This window comes from Brienomyrus brachyistius, chromosome 1, assembly GCF_023856365.1.
Source record: "Brienomyrus brachyistius isolate T26 chromosome 1, BBRACH_0.4, whole genome shotgun sequence".
Lineage (NCBI taxonomy): Eukaryota > Metazoa > Chordata > Actinopteri > Osteoglossiformes > Mormyridae > Brienomyrus > Brienomyrus brachyistius.
This window is the reverse complement of record NC_064533.1, coordinates 12,988,210-13,011,527: the sequence shown is the minus strand read 5'-3', so window position 1 is coordinate 13,011,527 and position 23,318 is coordinate 12,988,210. Positions and strand designations below refer to the sequence as shown.

At 45.2% G+C, this 23,318-nt stretch overlaps 1 protein-coding gene across 1 annotated transcript in view; it reads left to right on the top strand.

Annotated features, from left to right (window-relative positions):
* Positions 1 to 4,638: 4,638 nt before the first annotated feature.
* Positions 4,639 to 23,318, top strand: part of acss3 (acyl-CoA synthetase short chain family member 3) — a 31,691-nt gene continuing 13,011 nt past the window's right edge. The window contains exons 1-10 of the mRNA XM_049010066.1: positions 4,639 to 5,118; positions 5,371 to 5,515; positions 5,925 to 6,113; positions 8,552 to 8,686; positions 12,497 to 12,637; positions 14,519 to 14,599; positions 14,742 to 14,837; positions 17,085 to 17,237; positions 17,293 to 17,297; positions 20,377 to 20,474. Of these exons, the coding sequence (XP_048866023.1) occupies positions 4,826 to 5,118; positions 5,371 to 5,515; positions 5,925 to 6,113; positions 8,552 to 8,686; positions 12,497 to 12,637; positions 14,519 to 14,599; positions 14,742 to 14,837; positions 17,085 to 17,237; positions 17,293 to 17,297; positions 20,377 to 20,474 (1,336 nt within the window). The 5' untranslated portion in view covers positions 4,639 to 4,825. The remainder of the gene's footprint in view (positions 5,119 to 5,370; positions 5,516 to 5,924; positions 6,114 to 8,551; positions 8,687 to 12,496; positions 12,638 to 14,518; positions 14,600 to 14,741; positions 14,838 to 17,084; positions 17,238 to 17,292; positions 17,298 to 20,376; positions 20,475 to 23,318) is intronic.

Sequence of the window (23,318 nt, the reverse complement as noted above, 5' to 3'; positions counted from 1 at the left end):
GCCGTAAACAGCGTACAATGTACGCAAAACACGATTTAGCTGCATTCAAGTAAGCAAAATAACATATGCCAGGTAGCCAGCCTTGGACACCCTCCATTCACCCTGCATTCTTCTTTCCGTGAAGAATAACCGATTAGGAGCAGACATAGAACCGAAGAGAGCTAATCGGGAAATAACGACCCAATCGGAGCTCACTGATGTACGCGTAGCATTTTTTTTTCGTAAATGAGAGTCTGCACTAATACTAATTACTAAACGAAAACGTATTAGTGCGGACATACCCTATGTCTCTTGTATTATGGAGATGCAATATTTAATATGTGAATATTTAACTGTCAGATTTAAATTAATATAAACGTATTAAATACAGTGAAAGCCGTTTGTAGTGATTTCGGTTTTAGTGATCAGCCCCCTATATGGATCAAAAATCTTGGGTCAATACTTAGTGTTGTAGTACTCGAGACCAGTCATGGTCATAGAGGATAGAGGAGACATAGAGGAGTCAAGGTTCTGTTTCAAGACCAGTCAAGACCACTCATCAAAACGCCTCAATATTTATCACAACGGCTTAATATTCATCTGTTCGTTAATACAGTACTGTGATTGGGCGTAAAACATCCTGCTTCAAAGTTAAAATGCAACCAATAAGATGTGTCTTATTTGAAAAAAAAATTGTACAGAAGTATTTATATAAAAAAATTAAGAAAAAAACGTCCAGGGTTCAAATTATACTGTGACACAAATCAAATTTTAGGCCATACTGCCTAGCCCCAAGTTGGTGCCTATGCTCCACATATATATAGTGTTGTGTTGAGTGGTCTGTTTATGATCTTGACTTGGAACTTGGTCTAGCCCTGCCTTGATCTTGGTCTTGTCTTGGTCTCTCCCTGCCTTGGTCTTGTCTCGGTCTCTGTACACTCTGGTTTTGGTAATAACCTGGTCTCGGTTTAGGTGGTTTTGACAAAATCACCACAAATGCTGTTTAATTAAATAATTCAGTCATAGTAATCAAGCAGTCCGCTTAGAGTGTTCATTTTGGGTCTTTTTAAGCATGACAACATATGGGGAAAAATTAAAACTGTGGTAATTGTTTTTTCTTTTTTCGTTTTACTCTGATTGCCCTACTTTGTCTTGCAGTAACCAGTCTACATGTACAGAAAACATGACGGGAAAGGAAAGTCATTTTCTCTCAATGACAAATGTGGACTCGTTAAAGCTTGTGATAAGTTGTCAAAAACGAGCCACCAAGATGCAGCAGCAAAACTACAAAAAGCGCTTTCCCTCTGCCTGCAGCTCCAGCGCCCACGCCCGAGGTGCTCCCTACATCCCCAGTGAATGTGGCCCCAGAGACTCATGTTCCTGACCCCTCTCCAGTCCCTTTTGCCCCAGTCCCCGTGGAGGTCCCAGAGGACCCCACCGTAGCTCCTCCCTCCTCGGAGGTAGAGGAGCTAGAATGGGACCCCTCAGGGACCCTTCTTGTGACTCCTGCACCCTCATCCCGGCGAGCTCGACCCCGACCTGGGGCCGTAATGTCTATGTCCCGAAAGGGGAGAGGACACAGACGAAAGGCTGGGGTCCCTCCCGCCCTGCCCCCTGGCTCGCCCTCCCTCACCGGCGCTGAGGCTCGGTCGGTGCTTGTGGGTCCTGGCCCCCCGGGTCAGCAGTCGCCTGCAGGTCCCCCTCCACAACCTCGTGACCCTGCCTCGCTCCCTCCGCCGGCTCCTCAGTGGTCGCCTGCAGGTCCTCCCGCTCCGGCTCGTCGGAGGACGTCGCCGCCTGCTGCGGTTCCCCCCCTCTCCATGCCCTCGCCAGGGTCCCCTCCGACTCCCTTCTCGTCCTCTCTGTCGGTCCCTCGCCCTGCCTCCTTGGCCGTTCCGAGGTCCCCTCCTGCTCTGGCCTCCCAGCCGCCTGCAGCCCCTCCGGCTGCCTCCCGTCGCCCGCTGGGGCTCCCTTGGACTCTCCTTAGTTCCCCCTCCTTCTCTCCCTACTTTCCTGTCCCTGTCCCTCCAGTGTTTACTCCTCCTCCTGTCTTTGTCCCTCCGTCATGTGCTCCTCGTCCCTTCGTTCCGCCCGTCTCTGCTCCTTGTCCCCCGGTGTTCCCTCCTAGCACTCCTGGTCCTTTTGTCCCGCCTGTTCCCTCTGTTTCACCCTTTCTGATCTGTCTAGTCCGCGTTCCCGGTCCTTTGTAAGATCCTGTCCTACGTCCTGTCTCTGTCCATGTTTTGTATTTCGGTCTTGTTCCCTGTGCTCCGTTAACAAGTTTGTTCTTCATTTCCAGGTCCCGTTTCCCTCGTCCCACCCGTCGCCTCCTCTGAGGCGCGCCCGGAGAGTGCGCCTTTGGGGGGGGGGGGGTTCTGTCATGCCTGGCTCGTACGCGCCTCGTGTGTGCCACGCCCCCTAATTACCCACGTGTGCTTCCCTGATCGCCCTCAGCTGTGTCCGATTATTTTGATCAGTCTTGTCCATTTAAGTCCTGGTCTTGCTTGTATCCCTTGTCCGTCATTGTGGTTATGGTGTGGTTTGTTGGTGTCGGATGTTCCCTAGTCCTGATTCCCGCAATAAAACCCGTAGTTTGCCCTAATCTTCGCCTGTTCTGCCTGCTCCTTGCACGCCTGCCCGCACGATCGCCGCGAGGTTCCATGCAGATCGTGACAATGTACAGTATACTGTACTGTATTATTGTGCATTTAAATTATAGGCATACACAGTTCAGTAATTTAATTTGTACAGTACTGTAATTTGAAAAGTAATTGAAACAACTGTACTGTATTTTGATATTGTCGATAACATAGAGTAAACTGGCACGCTGTTCATTTTATTACCATATAGTCATATGATATATATACAAATGTCAGTTATATGGTAATCTGCCTGAAACATAAAGAAAAATAAAAAAATCTGTTATAATAATTATCTACATATTATCATCAATTCCACTCGGACAGACGTGATCACTACAAGCGGTATCCACTGCAACCTAACACAATAGGCCTACACACATACATAAAGGAACAGAAATTGCTGTTATCTGGGCCACTGCTTTTGAATTTTTATGTTCTGTTCCTCTGGCTATCTGGGCAATATCATTAGCAAATTAAAAATTCAAGAAGTGTTTTTTTAGTTAGGTCCTGAGAACGTACTTTGAACGTACGGGCTCTTACGTACTTTGAATGTAAGTAATACTTCTGTATCTAACTGGCATTTGTGTATTTTGCTGGCACATAAATGTTTAAATGAGTCTGAGAACAGCAATTCGTGAAAAGCATGTATGCAGCCTGTGGTGCGGACGAATTAATTCAGGACACAGCGGCCAGCTCGCGAGCCCGCTAATCTGCAAAAACAGCACATGAAAAACAAATTTCTTCTGTCGATACTTTTCGCTACCGTGGAAATAAACCCACCCATTTATTCATTGGGGGTGCAAGCCATAAATTATACAGCATGTTGTCCAGCACTAGTGGAGAAGTGATAGAAATAATAACAGTCTTGCTCAAATGAGTTTTATTGTGCTTTCAGGGGGAGAAATTAGGGTTGGGAACATATGCTCCTGTTTGATTAATGTATGAATAGAAGGCTGCAGAATATACAATGGAAGAGTTGATAGAAAGGTGTATAAATTCTCTTTGGCTAAAATGAAAGCGCGCACGGCTCGCGTATTGTTCCCGGCTAAAGGAGCCGATTCCTCTTTGAAGTCAGTGTCTTTAAGAAGTCAGCAGCACAGCGGTTAACAAGCAGCCTTTGGTGAAGTTCAGGAGTCACTTGCAAATACTGTTCTAGCAATTACAGAGTCCAGTGAGAAAGGTACAGAAACTCGTTCAGGGAATGACACGAGAGGGTATTCATGCAATTGTATAACTGTTTGTATTTATTTGTGATATGAATTTAATATGACAGTTAAGAAATTTTATAATTTGATGGTGATGGATAACAAAGAGATGAGGTAGTGCATATTTTACACTGTTACATAACTATTGTTATAGCATTATAATGAGCAGCATATTTATACATTCCAAAAATACCCGATTAAGAAGTAATGTTACTGAAATATATTTTGGCAACATCCATAGTTGGACTGGTATGATTACTTGTAAACGCTCCCGTAATAGAATAATTGTACACCAGTTCATTAGCCAGTAATCTTGTTCTTTGATATATATATATATAGAGCTACTGTCGTCCACGTATTGAAAATTGCTATACCTGCAAATCAGGTATTGGATTATAAATAAACAAGTTTTCTTGCTATTTCTATATAATTTCAATTAGAAACTCGAAACTTTAAAAAAACTATTAACAGTACAACCGAGGAAAATGGGTTTCCCACGAAATGTTGACACCCAGTTCATAGTTCGGTTGCAGATTGCCAGACGTAGTCTCTGACTTAAAGTTACAAAACCTGAAACAACGATACCTACGTTTTGAGGTTTAATTTCCTGGTCCCTGGAACGAATGTTAAAAATACAAAAAAAAAAAAAAAAAAATACAAAATAACTGCACTCGTGATGCTAGTTCGGGGATTAATGCTAATAAGTGGACTCTGGACAGATCGTTCGAAACTCTTCATTTTACATCGTTCTCAGAATGTAGAGTTACATCTGGCAACCCTAGTTTGCGCATATAGTCAGAGCTCCACTTGGGCTTCGATGATAATTCGCAATTCTCCGAAGAGACTTTGGCAGGATACGCGTGCCTTTGTGCTAGTAAACAGAAAGCGAAGGAAAACACTGCATGTTTTTGGTGATTTAAACAGCTTTCTTCACTTTTTAAACTTAGAAGAAGTTAGAAATACCGCCGACTCTCATAACTTTTTATTAGAAGTAGCGAGATGTGGGTTGTGCAAAGTCTAGCTTTAAAGAGGGTGTGGTTAAGAAGTACAATCTGGCACCTCAAACGATCGGCGGACTTGAGGACTTCCAGCAAAGCAGTTTTTTTCAAGGGCCAGGCTGCGTGCAGGCAACCTGCGCTTGTACCTCCTCGGCACTGTAGCAGCTACAGCCACGTGTTCAGGGCCGCCCGGGATACCCCCGAAACATTCTGGAGTCGAGTCGCCGAGAACATAACGTGGTTTGAACCCTGCAGTCGAACGTTGGATTGCAATGATCCAGTGTTCCCCAAGTGGTATGGAAACAGCCAAATGACACGTGACAGATATATGCACCGCTTTGACAGAAATCGAAATTGGATTCAATGACATCTGAATTCTAATTTGAATCTAACTGCAATTACGTTTTTCTTATACGTTTCTGTATGTGTAGCCTGAAATAGATTATTAAAGTTAATCATCCACTGGCAACGTTTTCTTCTTCAGCCTTTTACCTTTTTTAGCGGCTTTAACTTTGTGTCATCGTCATTTTTGTATATATGCGTTAGGTTTGTCGGAGGGAAGCTGAATATGTGCTTTAATGCCGTGGATCGACACGTTGACAGCGGCCGGGGGAGTCAGACCGCTGTTATATATGACAGTCCTGTCACCGGACGAAAGCAGTTCATTACTTACGCCCAACTTCAACAAGAGGTGCGAGCTTGCAAAAACTTGTCCTTTGCCTGCTTTATAAAACACGTTATTCCAATATCCTTAAAGTGTTACATTTTTTTGTACTCAGGTATGGTGTCCTTGGACTGATAGATGTGGCCTCGTTTAATGTATAGAAATGATCAACAATGAATAATTTTTTTCTTATCATGCACATGTTATCTCCTTAGAGTATTAGCGAACAGTGACGTACATGGATTCTATCGGTCTTGAACAAACTTTAATTAAAAGCTGGAACATTGATCAAACACGTAACTTCCACGTGACTTAAATACGAAGAATCGTGATTATACAAAACGATTTAAAATATCACGGCATTAATTTAACCCCGTGGTAATCACTTCTGCAGATTCTAGGGGCAGCTGCACTATCCTCTCTTCCATGTCATTAGGTGTCGAAGCTGGCTGGTGTCCTGGTGAAACACGGGGTTAAGAAAGGGGACCCGGTGATCATCTACATGCCCATGATCCCACAAGCGATGTTCACCATGCTGGCCTGCGCTCGAATTGGGGCGACGCACAGTCTTATTTTTGGTGGCTTTGCATCAAAGGAGCTGTCGGTCCGCATAGACCACGCCAAGGTGAGCCCCAACCAGGGTGGTTTACATAGCATGCTGTCTGAAAAGTTCCATGGGTGGCACTTCAACTGCAAAGCATATTTATTATAAAGCCACATTGTATAGGTGATAGGTTGGCACCCCATCCAGGATTAGTACATAGCTTCTGAGACAGGCTCCAGACCCCCCCGTGACCCTAAATGGGACAGGCCAGTATGGAAAAGGGATGGACTGTTTAACTGAATATCAATCTATGCTGCAGTTTATTCTGCTGGAAAACACGCCACATAGGTGACTGACATGATTCGCTTTGCTGCATTTAAGGATTTAAGCATGAACTACCATGTCACCAGCCGTGCACAAATTTACACTTATGATACACTGTATAGACAAGAGTATTGGAGCACTTGGCCATTACAGCTACAGGAACTTTTATGACATCCCATTCAAATCCGTGGAGTTGGTTCTCCCTTTGCCACTCTTCTGGGACATGGGGCTTCCCACAAGATTTTGAGCGTGTCTTTGGGTATTTTTGCCTCTTCATCCCAAAGAGCATTTGTGAGGTCAGGAACTGATGTTAGATGTGAAGGCCTGGCTTGCAAACTCTGTTCTAGTTCATCCCAAAGGTGTTTGATGGGGTTGAGGTCAGCGCTCTGTGCAGGCAACTTCTTCCACACCAAATTAACCCGACCATGTCTTTATGGACCTTGCTTTGTGCACTGGGGCACAGTCATGCTGGAACAGAAAAGGGCCTTCTCCAAACTAAGTTGGAAATTGTCCATTCACTGGAACTATGGGGCCTAGCCCAACCCCATAAAAAGAACCCCATACCATTATTTCTCCTTCACCAAACAGCAGTTTGGCACAGTGCAGTCAGGCAGGTAACGTTCTCCTGGCATTTGATAAATCCAGACTCGTCCATCAGACTGCCAGACAGAGGAGTGAGATTTATCACTCCATAGAACACGTTTCCACTGCTCCAGAGTCCACTGGCAGTGTGCTTTACACCACTCCATCTGACGCTTGGCATTGCGATTGGTGATGTGAGGCTTGCATGCAGCTGCTTGGCCATGGAGGCCCATTCCATGAAGCTTCTGATGCACAGTTTTTGTGCTGAGATTAATGCCAGAGGAAGTTTGGAACTCTGCAGTTACTGAGTCAACTGAGCGTTGGCGACTCGCTATGCGCCACAGCACTCGGCGACCACGCTCTGTTACTTCACGCGATCTGCGTCTTTGTGGCTGAGTTTCTGTTGTTGCTAAACGCTTCCACTCTGCAGTAATACCACTTACAGTTCACCATGGAATATCTAGCAGGGAAGAAATGTAACACACTGACAAAAGTGACTTCCTATGACGGCACCAAGCTTGAATCTGAGGTCTTCAGAACAGCATATTCTTTCACAAATCTTTGCAAACCTGACTGCATGGCTGGGTGCTTTGATTTTATACAACCGTGGCAACAGATCTGAATGAAACACCTGAATCAAATGATTAAGAGGTATATCCCAATACTTTTTACATGCATGGGCAGGGTAGAGACGAGAGACGCTACAAACTTTCGGGTTTAGAGGTCTGTGCAGGTACAGTGTAGATTTAGCAGAAAGGTTGTGGATCTGTTTGAATGTTCTGAAGAGTGCGTCAGTGACGTTTGCCTGGGTTGTGTTCTGCAGATGGCTCTGAAGATCACATGCCATAGTTGCAGGGCTGGGGAAAGGCACGTGGGGGGAGGAGTAGTGGGACAAGCAACAGTGCAGCTGGACAGTGTTTCTCAACCCAGTCCTCGAGGACCCCCAGACAGTCCACAGTTTTTGCTCCCTCCGAGCTCCCAGCCAATCAAAAATACCAAATACCTGGTATGAGTGTGTTAGGACCTAGACGGGAATGAAAATGTAGACTGTCTGGGGGGCTTTGCAGACTGGTTTGGGAAATGCTGGAATGGGAAACGAGACATAATGTGAAAAATGGGGGACAAGCTGATGCTTCGCTATCAATAAATATGCTATAATTAGGTGGTGCATCGGGGAAGGATGTGCAAAGTATTATTAATTTGCCTGTTCTTTAATTATGTGGAATATTCGTTTCCATTAGTTTTTGCACACGTCAGGACAGGCTCTCGGGCACCAATGAGCAGCAGGTTAGCAGGGAAATATACAGCCTTTCTGTCTGTAAGTGAGATTTGCGGAGTGCAAATGGCTTATTCTCTGACCAGCATCTTTATCTTCTCTCTCCGTTGTCAGCTTCAGGATTTATCTCACACTCCTTAAGGCTTCCCCCCGAGACTCTTCTGCTCATCTTTCGGGTTTTTTTCCTCTCTCCCCATGCGAGGACGACCGTCCGCATTTATTAAAGGTCTAATCTGTCCGATCACCTCCACTGCAGCAGGGCTGAGTCAATTTGAGAATCGGGCCTTTGATTGCAGACTGGTGGGGTTGCCGTTTAAATTGTGCGCTTCTTTTGCAGCCTAAAATTATAGTGACGGCCTCTTTCGGCATCGAGCCGGGACGGAGGGTGGAGTACATTCCTCTGGTGGAGCAAGCCCTGGAGATCAGTGCCCATAAACCCCACAAAGTCCTCATCTACAACCGGCCGGATATGGTGAGAGTGCCACGAATTGTTTTAAATGTAACCAGTGAGTGTGTCAGGCTGCTTTTACCTTTTATTTAGCTGACAATTTTATCCAAAGCGGCATACAGATGAGAATGCAGGGTCAGCCAGGACCTGCAGCAGTTTGGGGGGTTCAGGCCCTTGCTCAGGGGCCCTATGACGACATCATTCTGCTGACCCTGGGGTTTGAACGGATGACTTTCTAGTTACCGGCACAGAGTTTAAACCCGCTGAGCTTTTAGCTGTAGCTCATCGGTAAATAGCACAGGCAAATTGCACCTGTCAGTGAACGAATCCTGACTGGCAAAAATATCCATTCAGTGCTGGTGAGCCCAAAATAATGCTTAATAGTGGATTAAGTGGATTCTTCTTCTGTCAATGTATATTTTATCAGGAATGCAGTCAGTGGACATGGTTTTGGAAAAAGTTGGTCCCTGGGTACAGCCAAGAAAGCTCTTAATGCAGAACTTACTACTTGTCAGATCCCTGTTTCATATCTCAGACCTGTGTTGACATCCTATGTCTATAATAAGCGGCAAACTGACTGGGGCAAATGTGCTGATAAGAAATTGCATGAAATTAATCCTACTGCACATAAGAGACCATGGTTTTCTTTTCAAACAAGACATGGTCAAACAGTTTATATCGGATGCCGCATAGTTAATTTTAGATTTACACATGTCTGTTTTGTAATCTGACATTGTCAGTGAAATGTATTTGACTTTGTTGTTCTGCTCTGTTTAATATAAAGCACCGATTTTTACTGACAAAGTCGCCTGGTGGGTGTTTTTTAATAAAGTTTGGAATTTTTTATCAAGCATTAATTTAAAGTATCTCATGTAAATTCCTTTTTTTTATCTATTTCCTGGTTTAAATTTCTTGTTGTAAATTATTTATTTTTTTGTTGTACCTTTTTGTCATGATATAGCCATTGTTGATGATTTGGCATTAAACCCACCCACCCACCTACTCTGGGCACAGTTTTGCTGAGTGTGAGATGTTGGAAACTGCGTTACGCAGTAGTATGTGTGTGAAACGGAGGAACATTTCCTGCTTTGGGTGCGGTTTTTATTTGACATTACTAATTTAATTCGAATTGTAACGATTGTAAAGTGACTCTCTGGTCTGGTAACAGAGCATTGTGGGAAATTTTAAATGTGCCATGAGATGATCCATTGTGAAGTATTTTTCAAACGCTTCCTCTAGTCAGCTTTTAATTTTGTTCTTCCTTTTTCCTGCTTCCCCTTTTTCAACTGCATACGCCGGCAGCTGAAGCTGCCCCCCGCCCTTTAATAGTGTAGAGCAATCTTTCACCTTGACACCTCCTCAAGGGCTCGGCCGTTCTTGAGTTTCTGTGGGTACTTGGGTGCCTCGTCTGGCGACCATTAGCATCAGCAGGCCTAATCGCCCCTGTCGGCTTCCTCCTGCACTTAGTCGATTTAACCGAGAACTGCCGGTGATTAATGGATTAACCGAGATTACCAGCACGGCTCAGTGATCTTTAAGATGCGTTTTGTAGCAGGTGGAGGTGGTAGATGGGGATGCGGAATAGATGCATGAATGCAGTTTGAGCGGTACTTGTGGGTGCAGGGCGGTATGCGATCCACATGCATCGCTGCTGTGGGTTAAGCCGATTAAGTCCTTGGAGCTTCATGATGTAAATGATGCGGCTCACACGCGCATTACCTGCGAGGGTGGGAACGACGGCCTTTGGAAGTGGTCCAAGGTCGATGGGCTGTGCACGATGTAGTCAGCCTTTCAAGGACGTCTCAGCACGGGTTGCTGAAAGCTGACAGTTCTTAGGAAGTCTGTTGTCTGTCCATTGGACTGAACCACAGACTATAGGGCCAGAGGTGAGGCATTTTAATGTAGCGGTGAGTCAACCAGTTCGCTTCACGGGCAATAGTCAGTGGGTGTGCAACAGTGTCTCACAGTTCCAGTGTTTGCTTAGTGTGTTAAAGATTAAATCTTTAATTTTAAGAGGCATGGAGTATGGTTGTTTGACTTTGTGGATATATCGGATGTCTGATTAACTTCATTACCACTGCTTTAGTCACTGTGTGAGCTGTAACCTTTACAGTTGAAAACTGCAGTCAGTTCCCTTGCATTCAGTGTGTGTAACTCGGACTTCTTAGGAATTCTTAGGAAGTCTGTTGTCTTGTTAGACTTTTCATCCGGTTTACACTGAAGTACACATGCATGTCTAGTTCTACTGCCTTACGTGGATGGAGAGGCAGTGTGGTCACCTTACAGTTCCCACTGCCTAATTGTCATCTCTTAATAGCAGGGTTCTCAAGTTTCATGAAAAGTTTGGAGTGAAATGACATCTGTTAGGGGCGGAGAGTGTCTCAAAGTCAAAATGCATGAGACTTAAGAGCCCTGTAATAGTGTGTGAATGTGACACACATCCAATCACAGAGAAGATGCCCACACTCAAACAATACAAGCAATTTAGAGATGCTAGTTAGCATAATGGCTAAAGATGGTAAGATCCGCCGATTCACATCGTTGCACTAACCTAAAAGCTGACAATGCGATTGCCCTGATTAAAAAACGTGTGTACCAGATTCAAAATCCAGTTTATTAATATATAGTTATTAGTAGAGGCCCGATGTCTTTGTTATTTAGGAATGTGACCAATAATTAACTGTTTCTGTATCTGTAACATGGTAAATTCCATCATATTCTTTTGCGTCAAATTGCGTTGAATCAAATTGACGAATCACCCTCTATTGCAAAAGGGGTGAATCATACAATATCACATTAGTAGTTGCTTCGTATGTATCTTTAACGCATCGGATCGTTGGCAACGCATTGAGGTGTGCATCGCTTTGGCCTTAGCCAATAGCAATGGCGTGATTTTGGAAACCAGCACAACACAGGGAGAACATGCAAACCACACTCACTGTGAGGTGACTGCTGCACATTGAACCATCAGGTATTAAGATACTGGCATGTGGACCCTATCCATCTATTCAAGCTGACAGTAACTGCACTTACTTTCCAAGGTCAGGACGGTCCTGTTTTTTTTTTTATTGTGTTTTGCAGTTTCTAATTCACTAACCGACAGCAGCGTGGATAGGGGGCTTGTTTATCTCACCTTCTTCTGAGTATAATGTGTTTTGTCAGACTCTAAAGACAGATAGCTCAGCAGCTGGCTGCATTAAAGGTTAAAATATGATTCATGTAGCGAGACGTTGACATTTTGCTCCCAAGGCTCTGGATGAACGCAGCGATAAACGAGGAAGTGGCGCGTGGAATAGACAGGCTTCAGGTCGGGTGGGTTCTTGGTGATTTTGGAGGCACGTTAACAAGCTGTTTAAGTAAAGGAATGTCCTCAGACACTGGCAGAGAGACGTCACGGCTCCAGTATGGTTGTTTGACTTTGATGTGGATATATCGGATGTCTGATTAACTTCATTACCACTGCTTTAGTCACTGCTTTAGAGCTGAAAGCTTCACAGCTGAAAACTGCAGTCAGTTCCCTTGCATTCAGTGTGTGTAACTCAGGGTAGAAGGTCTCATTTTTGTGTGTGGTAATTAGAAATGGAGATCAGAGCTGTGTGCTAAGAAATTCTTCTATTCTCTAGGAACTTGTAGTTTAATGCTTCTTGAGTCTTTATTCCTAATGAAGCATAATTATTACTGTTTTGTGGAACAGTGGCGGTCTTGCAGATAAAATGCAGCTAAGTGGTTATTGTCCTTTTGGTTCCATTAGTTTTCTTAGTTACCAGACACATTAGGATGTTAATGATCTGAGGAGCGGTTGCTGTGAAATGCCGTAACTTTCTTGTTGCCCAGGAAACCGTGTCCCTGCATCCGGACCTCAGTCTGGAATGGGAGGAGGAGATGGCTGCCGCCTCCCTGCACGACTGCGTGCCCGTCCCTGCTTGTCACCCACTGTACATCCTCTACACCTCCGGGACCACCGGGCTGCCCAAGGTATGCCAGCCTCCTAGGCGCCCAGTGGCGGTCAGTGCTGCCTGAATCTGCTGACCGCGCGAGATAAAACCCATCGATCCTTAGGGAATGTTTGTCTTTTGGTGTCCAGCTTTGCAAAAATAACTTGCAGCACAATAGTTCCTCCCCAAAGGAATAAAGGAAAATTAAGTAAACAGCAAGAAAGTGGAAAGTACATTGTAGGTTAAGCCTGGGAGGGATTGATCCAAGCTTCATTGTGCCAGCGGGGGCCATTTTTAATGATTATTTTCATGAACGCTACATCAGAAGACTCGCTCTTTTCTTGGAGAGGCTTGTTTTTGTGCACTGCCATGGAAGCAGCCGCTGTATTTGTGATTATTTATGGGATATGAACATAAAACAGTGCCCCTTCTTTCGCTTTAATGATCCCGCAGGCCTGTAAAATGTCTTAGTGGGCTGCCTTTTTGCCCACTTCTGCTGTTAGTGGTACAAACGCCCACCCCCAGGGCTGTGGCGGAGTCCCACCCGTCACCATGCATCCACTGGCCATTCATCTCTGCCACCTCTGCTCCCTTTGGCTCCTCACAAAGGCAGAGAGCTTGTCCTTCTTGTTTGGACTCTGCAGATTGGTCGAGCTTGGGCTCCTCTCCTCCTCATCTTAGCTGCCCTTTCACCCGCCAGCTTCGGTGTGAGGCTGATGATCTCCGGGTGATGATCCATCGCTCGCCTGTCTCGGTGCCCCCTGTGGAGGGGTATAACATCAGCAAATGTAATAAAAACCTGTAACTTTTTACCTGGTGGGGGCGTTTTTTCAGTCCCCACAAGGACAATGAATATTTAATAAATATTTGTGAATGCAATCAAAAAACTTGTATTTTGTTTGCCTACTTATGGTCAGGGCTGGGTGGGGGTTAAGGTCGTCAAAGTTTGGATTAGGGTTATGCCCGTAGAAATGAATATCCCCATAAAGATATAGATACCTAGTCTGTGTGTGTGAAAATGAAACAGTACTATGCAAAAATCTTAGGCAGTCAAAGAAAATGTTTAAAGCTGTTTCTGGGAAGTAAGTATTTGCTCAGATAAGAATTTCTTCTGCTCTCCAAAAAGTTACTGATATCTTGGACGGCTGGATAAGCACAGCCTGGGCTTCCCTAACCTCTCCCCAGGGGCACCCCAACCATTTCATGTATTCATTATGTTTCACCACCAGCTCAATTACTTAATTTACTTAATTAAATTGTTTGATTAGCCAAACATGGCGTGCTAGTAGTCGAGTCAGCAGATACATGCACTTGTTGGATAGTTACTGCCAGAACTGGGTTGACTTCAGGAGAGGATTTTCATTGGCTATGCTGACACACACTTTGACAGGCATAAAATCATAGTTTTACTAACATGAAGATCATTTACGCATCATTTTCTTTGACTGCTGAAGACTTTTGCTCCGTACTGTAGATTTGCAATTTTCCGCTCTTAGACACTAGGGTAATGGGGCAGTTCCCAGCTGTTTGCTGTAGTTTTTCACTCCATTTTCTTATCAGTTGAATGGAGGCCAAGGGTGGGGGACGTGCTGGTGAATCCTCCTTGGAGGGTATAGTGATAATTACTGGATTTGTGCATCATTGTGAAAAGGAATTTTCGCAACGTTTCTTTTGAAATATCCTAAGTGTGACTCACTAGAGGGAAGCCATTTTCCTGCTTATGAGGAAAATGGGTTTCAACAGCCTGTTTAGTGCTGTGTGGTCTCTGCCCCAAGCGCTTCAGGTGTTGCTTCAGAGCTCATACACCCCGATAAACCTTGAGGCTATCTTACATGCGCAGGGCTACCCCAGCCGACTGTCCTCAGGCGGCCCTTTTCGGTTTTTCTATGCCGTTCTTTTGAATCGCTTGACTTGCTCTTAGGGAGTCATCAGGGATACGGGAGGCTATGCCGTGATGCTGAGCTGGACCATGTCGGGCGTGTACAACCTGAGGCCTGGAGAGGTGAGCTAGCGTCACATGCTAATTTTTTGTCACATGACACCAGCTTCAGTGCGATTGCGCTGTATGTAACATGTGCTTGAAGTTTGTATCGTGTGAGTTGTATCTAAAGTACTGTTTACGGGTTATTTTTCCTGTCTGCTAGGTTTGGTGGGCGGCGTCTGATCTGGGCTGGGTGGTCGGTCATTCTTACATTTGCTACGCCCCTCTGCTCTGCGGGATGACGACGGTGCTCTACGAGGTAAGTTTATCTCGTAGATAACCAGCTGGGAGTTGACAAAGCCTAGCTGACAGCCTTTCCCTTATGTCATAAACGGCGGTGTGTCTTTATACAGTCCGGTGGTGGATCTAGAAAATTTTACATGGTGGCAAAAGAGTGGCAAGAGTTTTTGGCAAGAGTTACCCAAGCTGTCAAAAAGATATATTCTATAAATTGCAGTGACACAGCACTGTTGTGTTTTTGGTTTCCATAGTACATTTCGTCGTTTTGTTGTCATTTTGTTATTCTTGTGGTGCTATTTTGCTGTTTTTGAGTTATACAGTGCTGTGTTTGTTTGCTATTGTATTGTGTCTTGAGATCTGAAGAAGGTGCGTGTGCGTGTGCGTGCGAATGTTTTCTCTTGCCAGTGAACTTTACATGCCATAATACAGAGCCTTGCGATGTTGAAACTGGTATCTTTGACATAAATCAGTAACAGTTTGGTAAAGAAACCCCACTGGCAAGCCACTGCTTAAACACTATGGATTCAAACCAGACATTCTAGACATTCAGTAGTGGGGGCAGCTGCTCCCTCTTGCCCCCCTGTAGATCCACCCCTTAAAGAGTTTGTCCACTTTGTTAAGAGTCATGCATGTCTTGATGCGCTTCACGGCAGTTGCGATAGACATGTTTGTTCAAATACTTGTTTAAATTGGCATTCCAAGAAATAATCTTGATTCTTTGTGATAAATCCCTCCCCCCAAATGATTTAGCGCCTGTTTATGCTTTATTTTGGAGTGATCTTTGTGTGTTTGGGGTGTGTTTTTAGAGCGATGTTGCCTGCGGTGGCAGTTTGCTGTCGTGTGAGTCTTTTAATCTGTCGTCTCGGGGGCAACGCTGGAGGCTGTGTTGCCATATCAATGACTTTGCTTTAATCATCGCTGATCTCGGGATGTCGTGACGTTGAGCGTGTCACTCAAGGGTCGCGCCTCTGATGCGTGTTGTGTAGTTTGAGATGCCTGCATGAGGATTCGGCAACAAACATTTAGTGTGAGGGTGGTTTTCACATCACCTTTCTCTCGTGAAGTGCGTAATGATTTTGACGTGAATTTTTGAATAGAACTTTTAGCCTGCTCTGTTGCGGCATAAATACATCGAGTCAACTCACTTTTTTGTCCTTTCACATATGAAACAAAATTGCGATTCTACAGAACATCAAACAGATCGGACAAGAACGATTAAGCAATAAATACTAGGCAGGGGGGAAATCCATCCATCCGTCCATCTTCTGTAACCGCTTATCCTATTCAGTGTTGTGGGGGGGGGGGGTCCGGAGCCTATCCTGCAGGCTATTGGTGCTAGGCAGTGAACAACCCAGGATGGGGTGCCAACCCATCACAGGGTACATTCATGCTAATAATAAACATAAAATAAAAACAGTATGTACCAGTACAGACTAATGCACAACAGTGACAACAACAATGACATAGTGAAAGTGGTGCTAGTAAATGCTGCAGGCCAATGCATATAGACTGTAGGCTGTGCAAATAACAGAGAAACTGCAGTGCAGCGTACATCTTATCGGCGCTTATGGAGTAGGTGGGTGATGAGAAATCTGATGGCCTGGGGGAGAGGAACTGCTGCAGAGCCTGGTGGTGCTGGACCTATTGCTTCAGGAACCTTTTTCCAGATGGGGGAGGAGTACTTGAGTATTCTGGTGTTTCAATGCTAGTTTCATAACTCTTCATCCGTTTTGATATGTTCATCTCCGATGTGTTTTCACTGTAATAAGATTTAGTGAGCTGGTTTGGGTCTGTTGCACTTTTTCACAGGTGCTGGAATGTGGGTCCACTGAGAACCAGGCGCCACATGCAGAAACACTGGTCTTTAATCAGCTTTGTCTCATTTCCATGAAAAATGCAACAACTGGCTCCCGTTTACACCATAAATCAATAAAGAGATAATGGTAATTATATCAAGATCCCTCCAAGATGGAAATCAGTGACTGTCTGATATATCATTCAGATTCAGGGCCAGCATTGTTTTTAATTATGCTTGTTTTTTGCCCAAAAAGGAGGGAATGAAACTAGGTAAGCAGGAAGACTCTCTGCAGGGTTAATGTTTTAGGCTCAGGATGTAAATGGCCCACTTCTTACATAATGATGTATTTCTTTGGTAATGCACTGAACACCCCCACCCCCAGGGAGCTGAGCTGTCCAGCCCTGAAACCGAAGAGCAATGATCCACAGAGGTCACGGTAGGGGGGGGCTAACCAGATCCTCTCCGCAGGGCAAGCCGGTGGGCACGCCAGACGCGGGGGCTTTCTTCCGCGTGCTATCGGAGCACGGCGTGGCAGCCATGTTCACGGCGCCCACCGCCATCCGCGCCATCCGCCAGCAGGACCCCCAGGCGTCTTTGGGAAGGCGGTACCCCGCTCACCAAGTAAGCATGCTGGGGAATCCACTCCGGGGGCGGGGGGGTGGCATGTTAAAGAAAGTCGAGGTATGGGTCCGCATCCGGAATGACCCCAGTCAGCACCCGTCCATCTGCTGAAATTTTCCCGCTCTCTGCCTCATCACTCACAATTTGGCGCCTCATTATAAGAATATTGGGTAGATAATAAGCAGCAGTGAGCCATTAATTTCCATTTAATCACCAGATAGAGGTGCAACTCCTACACGAGTCTTGGTTTCTGCAGGTAAAGAGCCTCAGTTCTAGGTTTAGAGACATTTCTACAGTACCTCTAGTTTTCATGGAGCCGTTTGTGCCTTACTGTGTCCTCAGCTGGACATGGTGGGGGCGGTTTATGTGTCCTTGTTATGTGCGCGATATTGATGCCCTGATTGTAGGTCGAGGTCTTTAACTGCTGTGCCACCTGCTAAGCCATTACGGGAATGAATTTTATTAACTTATACCTTAATTAATTGCTATACCTTAATGGTGTTAACATAAATTGTGCCAATATATTTAATTAACGGTGATTAAGTGGCTTGCTGGAGCAAAGCTACAAGTTCCTAATAAAATAATGTAAAGATTTCCGATCTGAGACAAGTGCTTGTAGAGAATTTGTAATGCAAGTAAACGTATTGCATTGGAGTATAATTTTGATGCATTCCATTTGCAAATAAATCAGTAAAGCAGCTGTAAAAGCTGAAATATGGAACAGTAGTGAGAATATTATCAATATGAAAAGGATGTTAGCTTTCTGTTATTAAGCCTAATCTTAATTAGCCTTTGGTGTTTTCCGGAAACTCATGAGCCAGAGAATTACTGTAACTACCTCGGTTTCTTTTGATTGTTCTTGGATGAAATAAAAGAAGTACATTAGATAAGAGACTTCTGATCAGTTTTAAGTCTCGATATCTGTCGTGCATTATTGGGGAGGGCTTATGAAGCTATGCTGTGCAGAGTAGCCGTTTAAGCATGCCGTCGTGGCTGAATTTCCCCAGTGTGCCTGACGTCATGCCTCCGGTGCAGCATTTTGACGAGATGCTTTACCGACAGGTGCCCAGCTGAGCGAAAAGAAGTACAGCAAACAGGCTGTTTACGTGCCGACGCTCACCCTGAATGAGAGAGCAATTCCATTACTATTGGATCATCAGGGCTTTTTCTAAATTGAATCCACGGTTATTTGAGCCCTGCAGTCTTGGCTCAGGCTGATCCAGCCCCACTGCTTGGCCGGCGCCGCTCAGAAACGACTTCATTTCAGCTCGTTGGGTTGACAACAAATTGGGTTTGATAAGTTCTGCTGTGCAGCAGAAAGCATTTTATTTCCCTACACGTTAAATTCTCAGCGTAATGTGCTGCATTATTACACTGTGCATAGGAAACGCAAACCCTGCTTATTTCCGAACAAAAGATTTCACTTTAATACCATCCTTGTGCAAATACCTGATTGTGTCATGAATCACATACCAGATTGGTAATTTCCTGGCAATAACAGTGTGCATAGTCATATACTGTTATAAGTGATGCACGTTTAATAGGCTGGGGCTGTTTGTTTTTCTATTTTCTTCTGGTACTTTCTCTCTTCTCTGATAGCACAGGTGTGGACAGGTCTTCCTCACGAAGGCTGCACCCCGCAAGGGTTTGGTCACTCATGAATTAGCGATAGGTTTCCACCTGACGTGAAACGTGTGCCAACTTAGGTTGTGTGTAAACGTTTCTGCGGGGGGATTCCTGGAAACCAGCATGTTTGCCCGCCTTTGTACCCAGACCAGCTGACTGACCAGGAAACGCTGTAGCAGCCATGATGACCTTTCAAGAGACATAGTCGTTTTTGGTATACTTGCTTTAGGCGTTTTGTGTGTGTGTATTTAGCAATTCAGCTTTACGTTTCTGAAAAACATTTATTTCACCCACGTTTGAATGCATTTGAATGTACACATCTTTCCCCCATTTAGTAGAGTCACCACCAGAGCAGGCGCGCTGTAAGTGAAATAAAGCAGCTTGTAGCATTTTCAGCTGTCCGTGAACATCTCGCGGGTAATGGCTGCCGTTTGAAAACGGGCTTGTCGGGTTGTGTGCTGCTCCAGAGATAAAAGCCGACATTATGGAATCCCTGAGCCTGCAGGCGAGCTGGCGTGAAGCCAGCAGTCCCCTCTGATGTGTGAAAAGCGAGCAAACGCTGAGTGAAACAGCCCTGTGAGCCCTGGGGCACTCTGTTTGGTGCTGTAGTGGTTATCCCCCCCCCACACACACATTTAACTTGGGCACACCCGTTGCCTCAGGTGTTGAAACCTCGGGCACATGTGCACAGTCCAGTGCACCTCTCTGGATAGGGGTGTACTATGTAAATTTAACAGCATTTAATTATGAAGAATAGGTTGCATGAAGGAGATGAGAGGCCACAAATTTGCTAAACACTGTGGACGTTTTCCCAGCGTGGTGCCTTGTTTCCTTTTTTAGTTTTATGAACTATGACCTATTTGCTGTAAAGAGTTCACTGGTCTTATGAAAAGGGTAGAATAACCATTACACAGGTGCTATGTTGTCTGGGAAACTGTCCTAAGGTATGACTAGCAGTGTGCTTTTCCGTATAAACCTTTTATAAGGAGACCATGGTAATTAGCAGGACATCAGTTAGTATTATATATGACAGTAATACTGGATACCAGAATTAGAAGGTCTAATAAGTGGTAATTAGGTTACAGATTTTCCTAGTAAAATTACCTGACACCTAATTGACAAATAAAACGTACTGGGGACAGTGTGTAGCTTTATATTTGGAGAGCGTTTGTTCCATTGTACCCTTGAGCATGGTAATTAACATTAATTCTTTCATTAATCCAGTGGTTTAAATGGGCAGACTGCAAGGTAATTCTTTATGTTAGTAACTACATGAATGTTATTTTGACCTTTAGCTGCTTGGAGAACTTAAGCCGCATTGCGTGGTTTAACAACCTCTACAGCTTGTTCTCTTTTTTTGGGTAATTGTGGCCCTTTTGCTAGAGTCCAGATGCATATGAAATGGACATTAACAGAATTAATTGTGCGAGATGCTGGAAGGTCAAGGAGGGGACGGATTTCTTGTCTGAAATAGCCCTTGGTAACCTATGGGCTGCCCTTCTCCCAGAATGAGGACCCTGTTCGTGGCAGGAGAACGCTGCGATGTGGAGACGCTGCAGTGGGCCAAGAAGAGCTTTGGAGTGCCTGTGCTGGACCACTGGTGGCAGACGGGTGAGTGTCTATGGTGGGGAGTCCACACCACCAAAGCTGGTTTTCCCACAATGCAGTAGAGAGAGAATGTTGTTAAGCAGGTAGTTCAGGCACTGTGTTGCATTTTTTGGTTAAGCATTTAACGTCATTCTTGTAGGGATTTTGCCAGAGTGTCTGCTTTTCACATTTTGCATCTTTGTGTGTATCAAAATTTGTATGTATATACACACACACACAGGTTTGTAATTATATCTTTGTGGGGACTCTCCATTCATTTCTATGGCTCAAACTCTAATCCCAACAATGACGACCTTAACCCCTACCCAGCCCTAACCTTAACCATAAGTAACCAAACAAAATACAAGACTTTTGGCACTTTTACTTTTTTGATTGCATTCACAGATTTTTTATAAAATTGAGGTTATCAAATGGGGACCTGAAGAAGTGTCCCCAAAAGTAAGGTTTTGGTCCCCAGATGTGATCTATACACACACACACACACACACACACACACACACACACACAGTTTTAGCCTACAGCTGTCTTGGCATGACTTTCTTAGTTTTGGGCTGGAGAGAAGGATGGTTGATAAGGTGAATTCTAAGTGAATGCTTGTAATCTGTCTTGAATTTCCCACTGAGAGGCCTTTTGAATAGTGAACGATTCATTTATGAAGACATGGGTTTACAGCAGTGCCACTTAGTGCTGATGCACCAGCTTTGCTCTCGGTTCTGTTTTCGAAGGGTGTTTGCAACAGCAGATTAAACCAATTGTCATCTCAGCCAAGCTTATTTGAGCATCTCTTTAGATGAGCTTGTGTTCACGATTTAAATGAGAGTGATGACACATGAGCTCGCCCACGGTGCTAAGGAGGCCTCTGTGTGAGAAACTGAGCTACGCTTCACTGCTTCAGCCTTTTCCATTGATCGGTGGGTTCGGGCTGGAAACAGACTTTCGGTGATACGGCCCGATTGTGCTCAGAAATGCCCGCGTGCGGACTGCAGTTTGGCAGGATGGGTGGTGCTGCATCTTATAAATGTCACCCAAATATTGATTTTCTTGAATATGACATACGGAGACCGGGTGGCATCTCACAGTTGTCATTTTGGGCGCGGTTGTCTCTTTCTCCTAGACTGTATCTCTCTGTCTATCTCTCTCCATCTGTGAGGCGAATAATAACTATCTTGTAAAAACAGTGTGTGTCAGGGTCTGGGATATATTACGCAATAAGCTAACATTCCATACTTGCAGTCAACTTGTTGAATGCAGGAGAAATTGGCAGGGATAAAGATCTGAGTGAGAAGGACCAGATCATTATGGCCAGAAGACTGGGTCAGAGCACCTGTGTAACGGCAGGGCTTGTAGGGCGGTCATAGTCAGCCCTGGGGAGTCCCTACAGAGAGTGGTCTGAGGAGGGAAGGAGGACACACCACCGGCGTGGTGCTGGACGGTCAGGACCCGTCCATGTGGGATGTGTATGAAGGCGATCCGGTGTGGTACAAACCAGCAGGAGGGCCGCTGTGGTACAAATGGCAGGTAATTTCGATGAGGGTCATGGGAGTGAGGAGTCGTGACACATACATAGAGCCCTGTCGTGTGTGGGGCCATGTAGCTCCGGATCGGTCTCAGATCAATGCACATATACAGTACAGTAGTGAAAAAAATTGAGACCGCAGCAGAAATGTCAGTGTCACTCATTTCTCAATTTATTGGTATTCGCCTGTGTGAAATATGCATTTTTTTTGCTAACTCCAGCCTGGCTCTTTCCTGCTTCTCATTAATGAAGGGCTTCTTCCTTGCTATATGAGTCTTCAGTCCTGCTTTTAGGAGCCTGTTATGAATTGTCCTAGCAGTGCACTTCACACCACTTAATGTTTCTCACTCTTTTTGAAGGTCACTTGAGGTCATCCTTCGATTTTTGAGGCACTGCCGGATAAGTTGACAGTCATCAGAAAGTTGCTTCTGCCCTCTACCTGGCTGGTGTCTGGTTATTGCCAGTCTCTCCTGCTTTACCTTGTTCCTGTGTACTCTTTTCTTAGCAACTTTGAGCCCGGAAGCAGCCTGCCTCACAGTGTAGCCTTCTGCCAGCAGAACCAGGATTAAACCGGGATTTCATTTTTTCCAGAGCTGTTTATTTATCGCTTGCTCTAAGGCAGGGCGTATCTCCTACAAGGATGTGTGGCTGACCAGCCGGCGACCATTCAGGTTTTGGCAGAATATCAGGCAGAGCTTCTAGCTTGGACCTGCTTGCTAATGGCAGACCTGGAGAGGCCGTCAAAGCAGCGCGCTGATTAGACATGGCACTCTAGAGTGCTTAATGGAGGTTGCCTGCTCCCAGCTCGTCCGTGCTGAAGAGGCGACTGCTTAAACGAGCACCGGGGGTGTGCTCAACCAGGGGCGGTGGGTCGTCAGGGCAGCCAGACGCTGTGGACACAGATTTATTGAAGTTTGCATGCCCTCCCCCCCCCGCGCCCATGGGACACTGTTCTCCCCCAGCTCTCTTCCAGGGTTTGCTTTACTCTTCAAACGGTCGACGCCTCGTTGTCAGTCCATCGCTTGTTCAGACGGTGGGCGGGCGGAGGGGGGTGTGCTTCTAACAGCGCGAGGCTGGTGTGAGCGTGCGCATGTGCGTCACTGCGTGTGTGTGTAAGTAGGAGGGAGATTTACAGGTGATACGATGTGATGCGTAATCGTCGCATGCTGCACAAGGGCTAAAGCACCTCCTGCTTAGTATTTTCACTTCCAGAGATCTGCTTGTAATTGCAGCCTCTAAACCCATGAAAGGAGATACTGATTGTGCTCGGTCTCGCTCCCTGAGGAGATAATCTCGCTTTTTCCAATCTCCACTCTTGACCCAGCTGATTT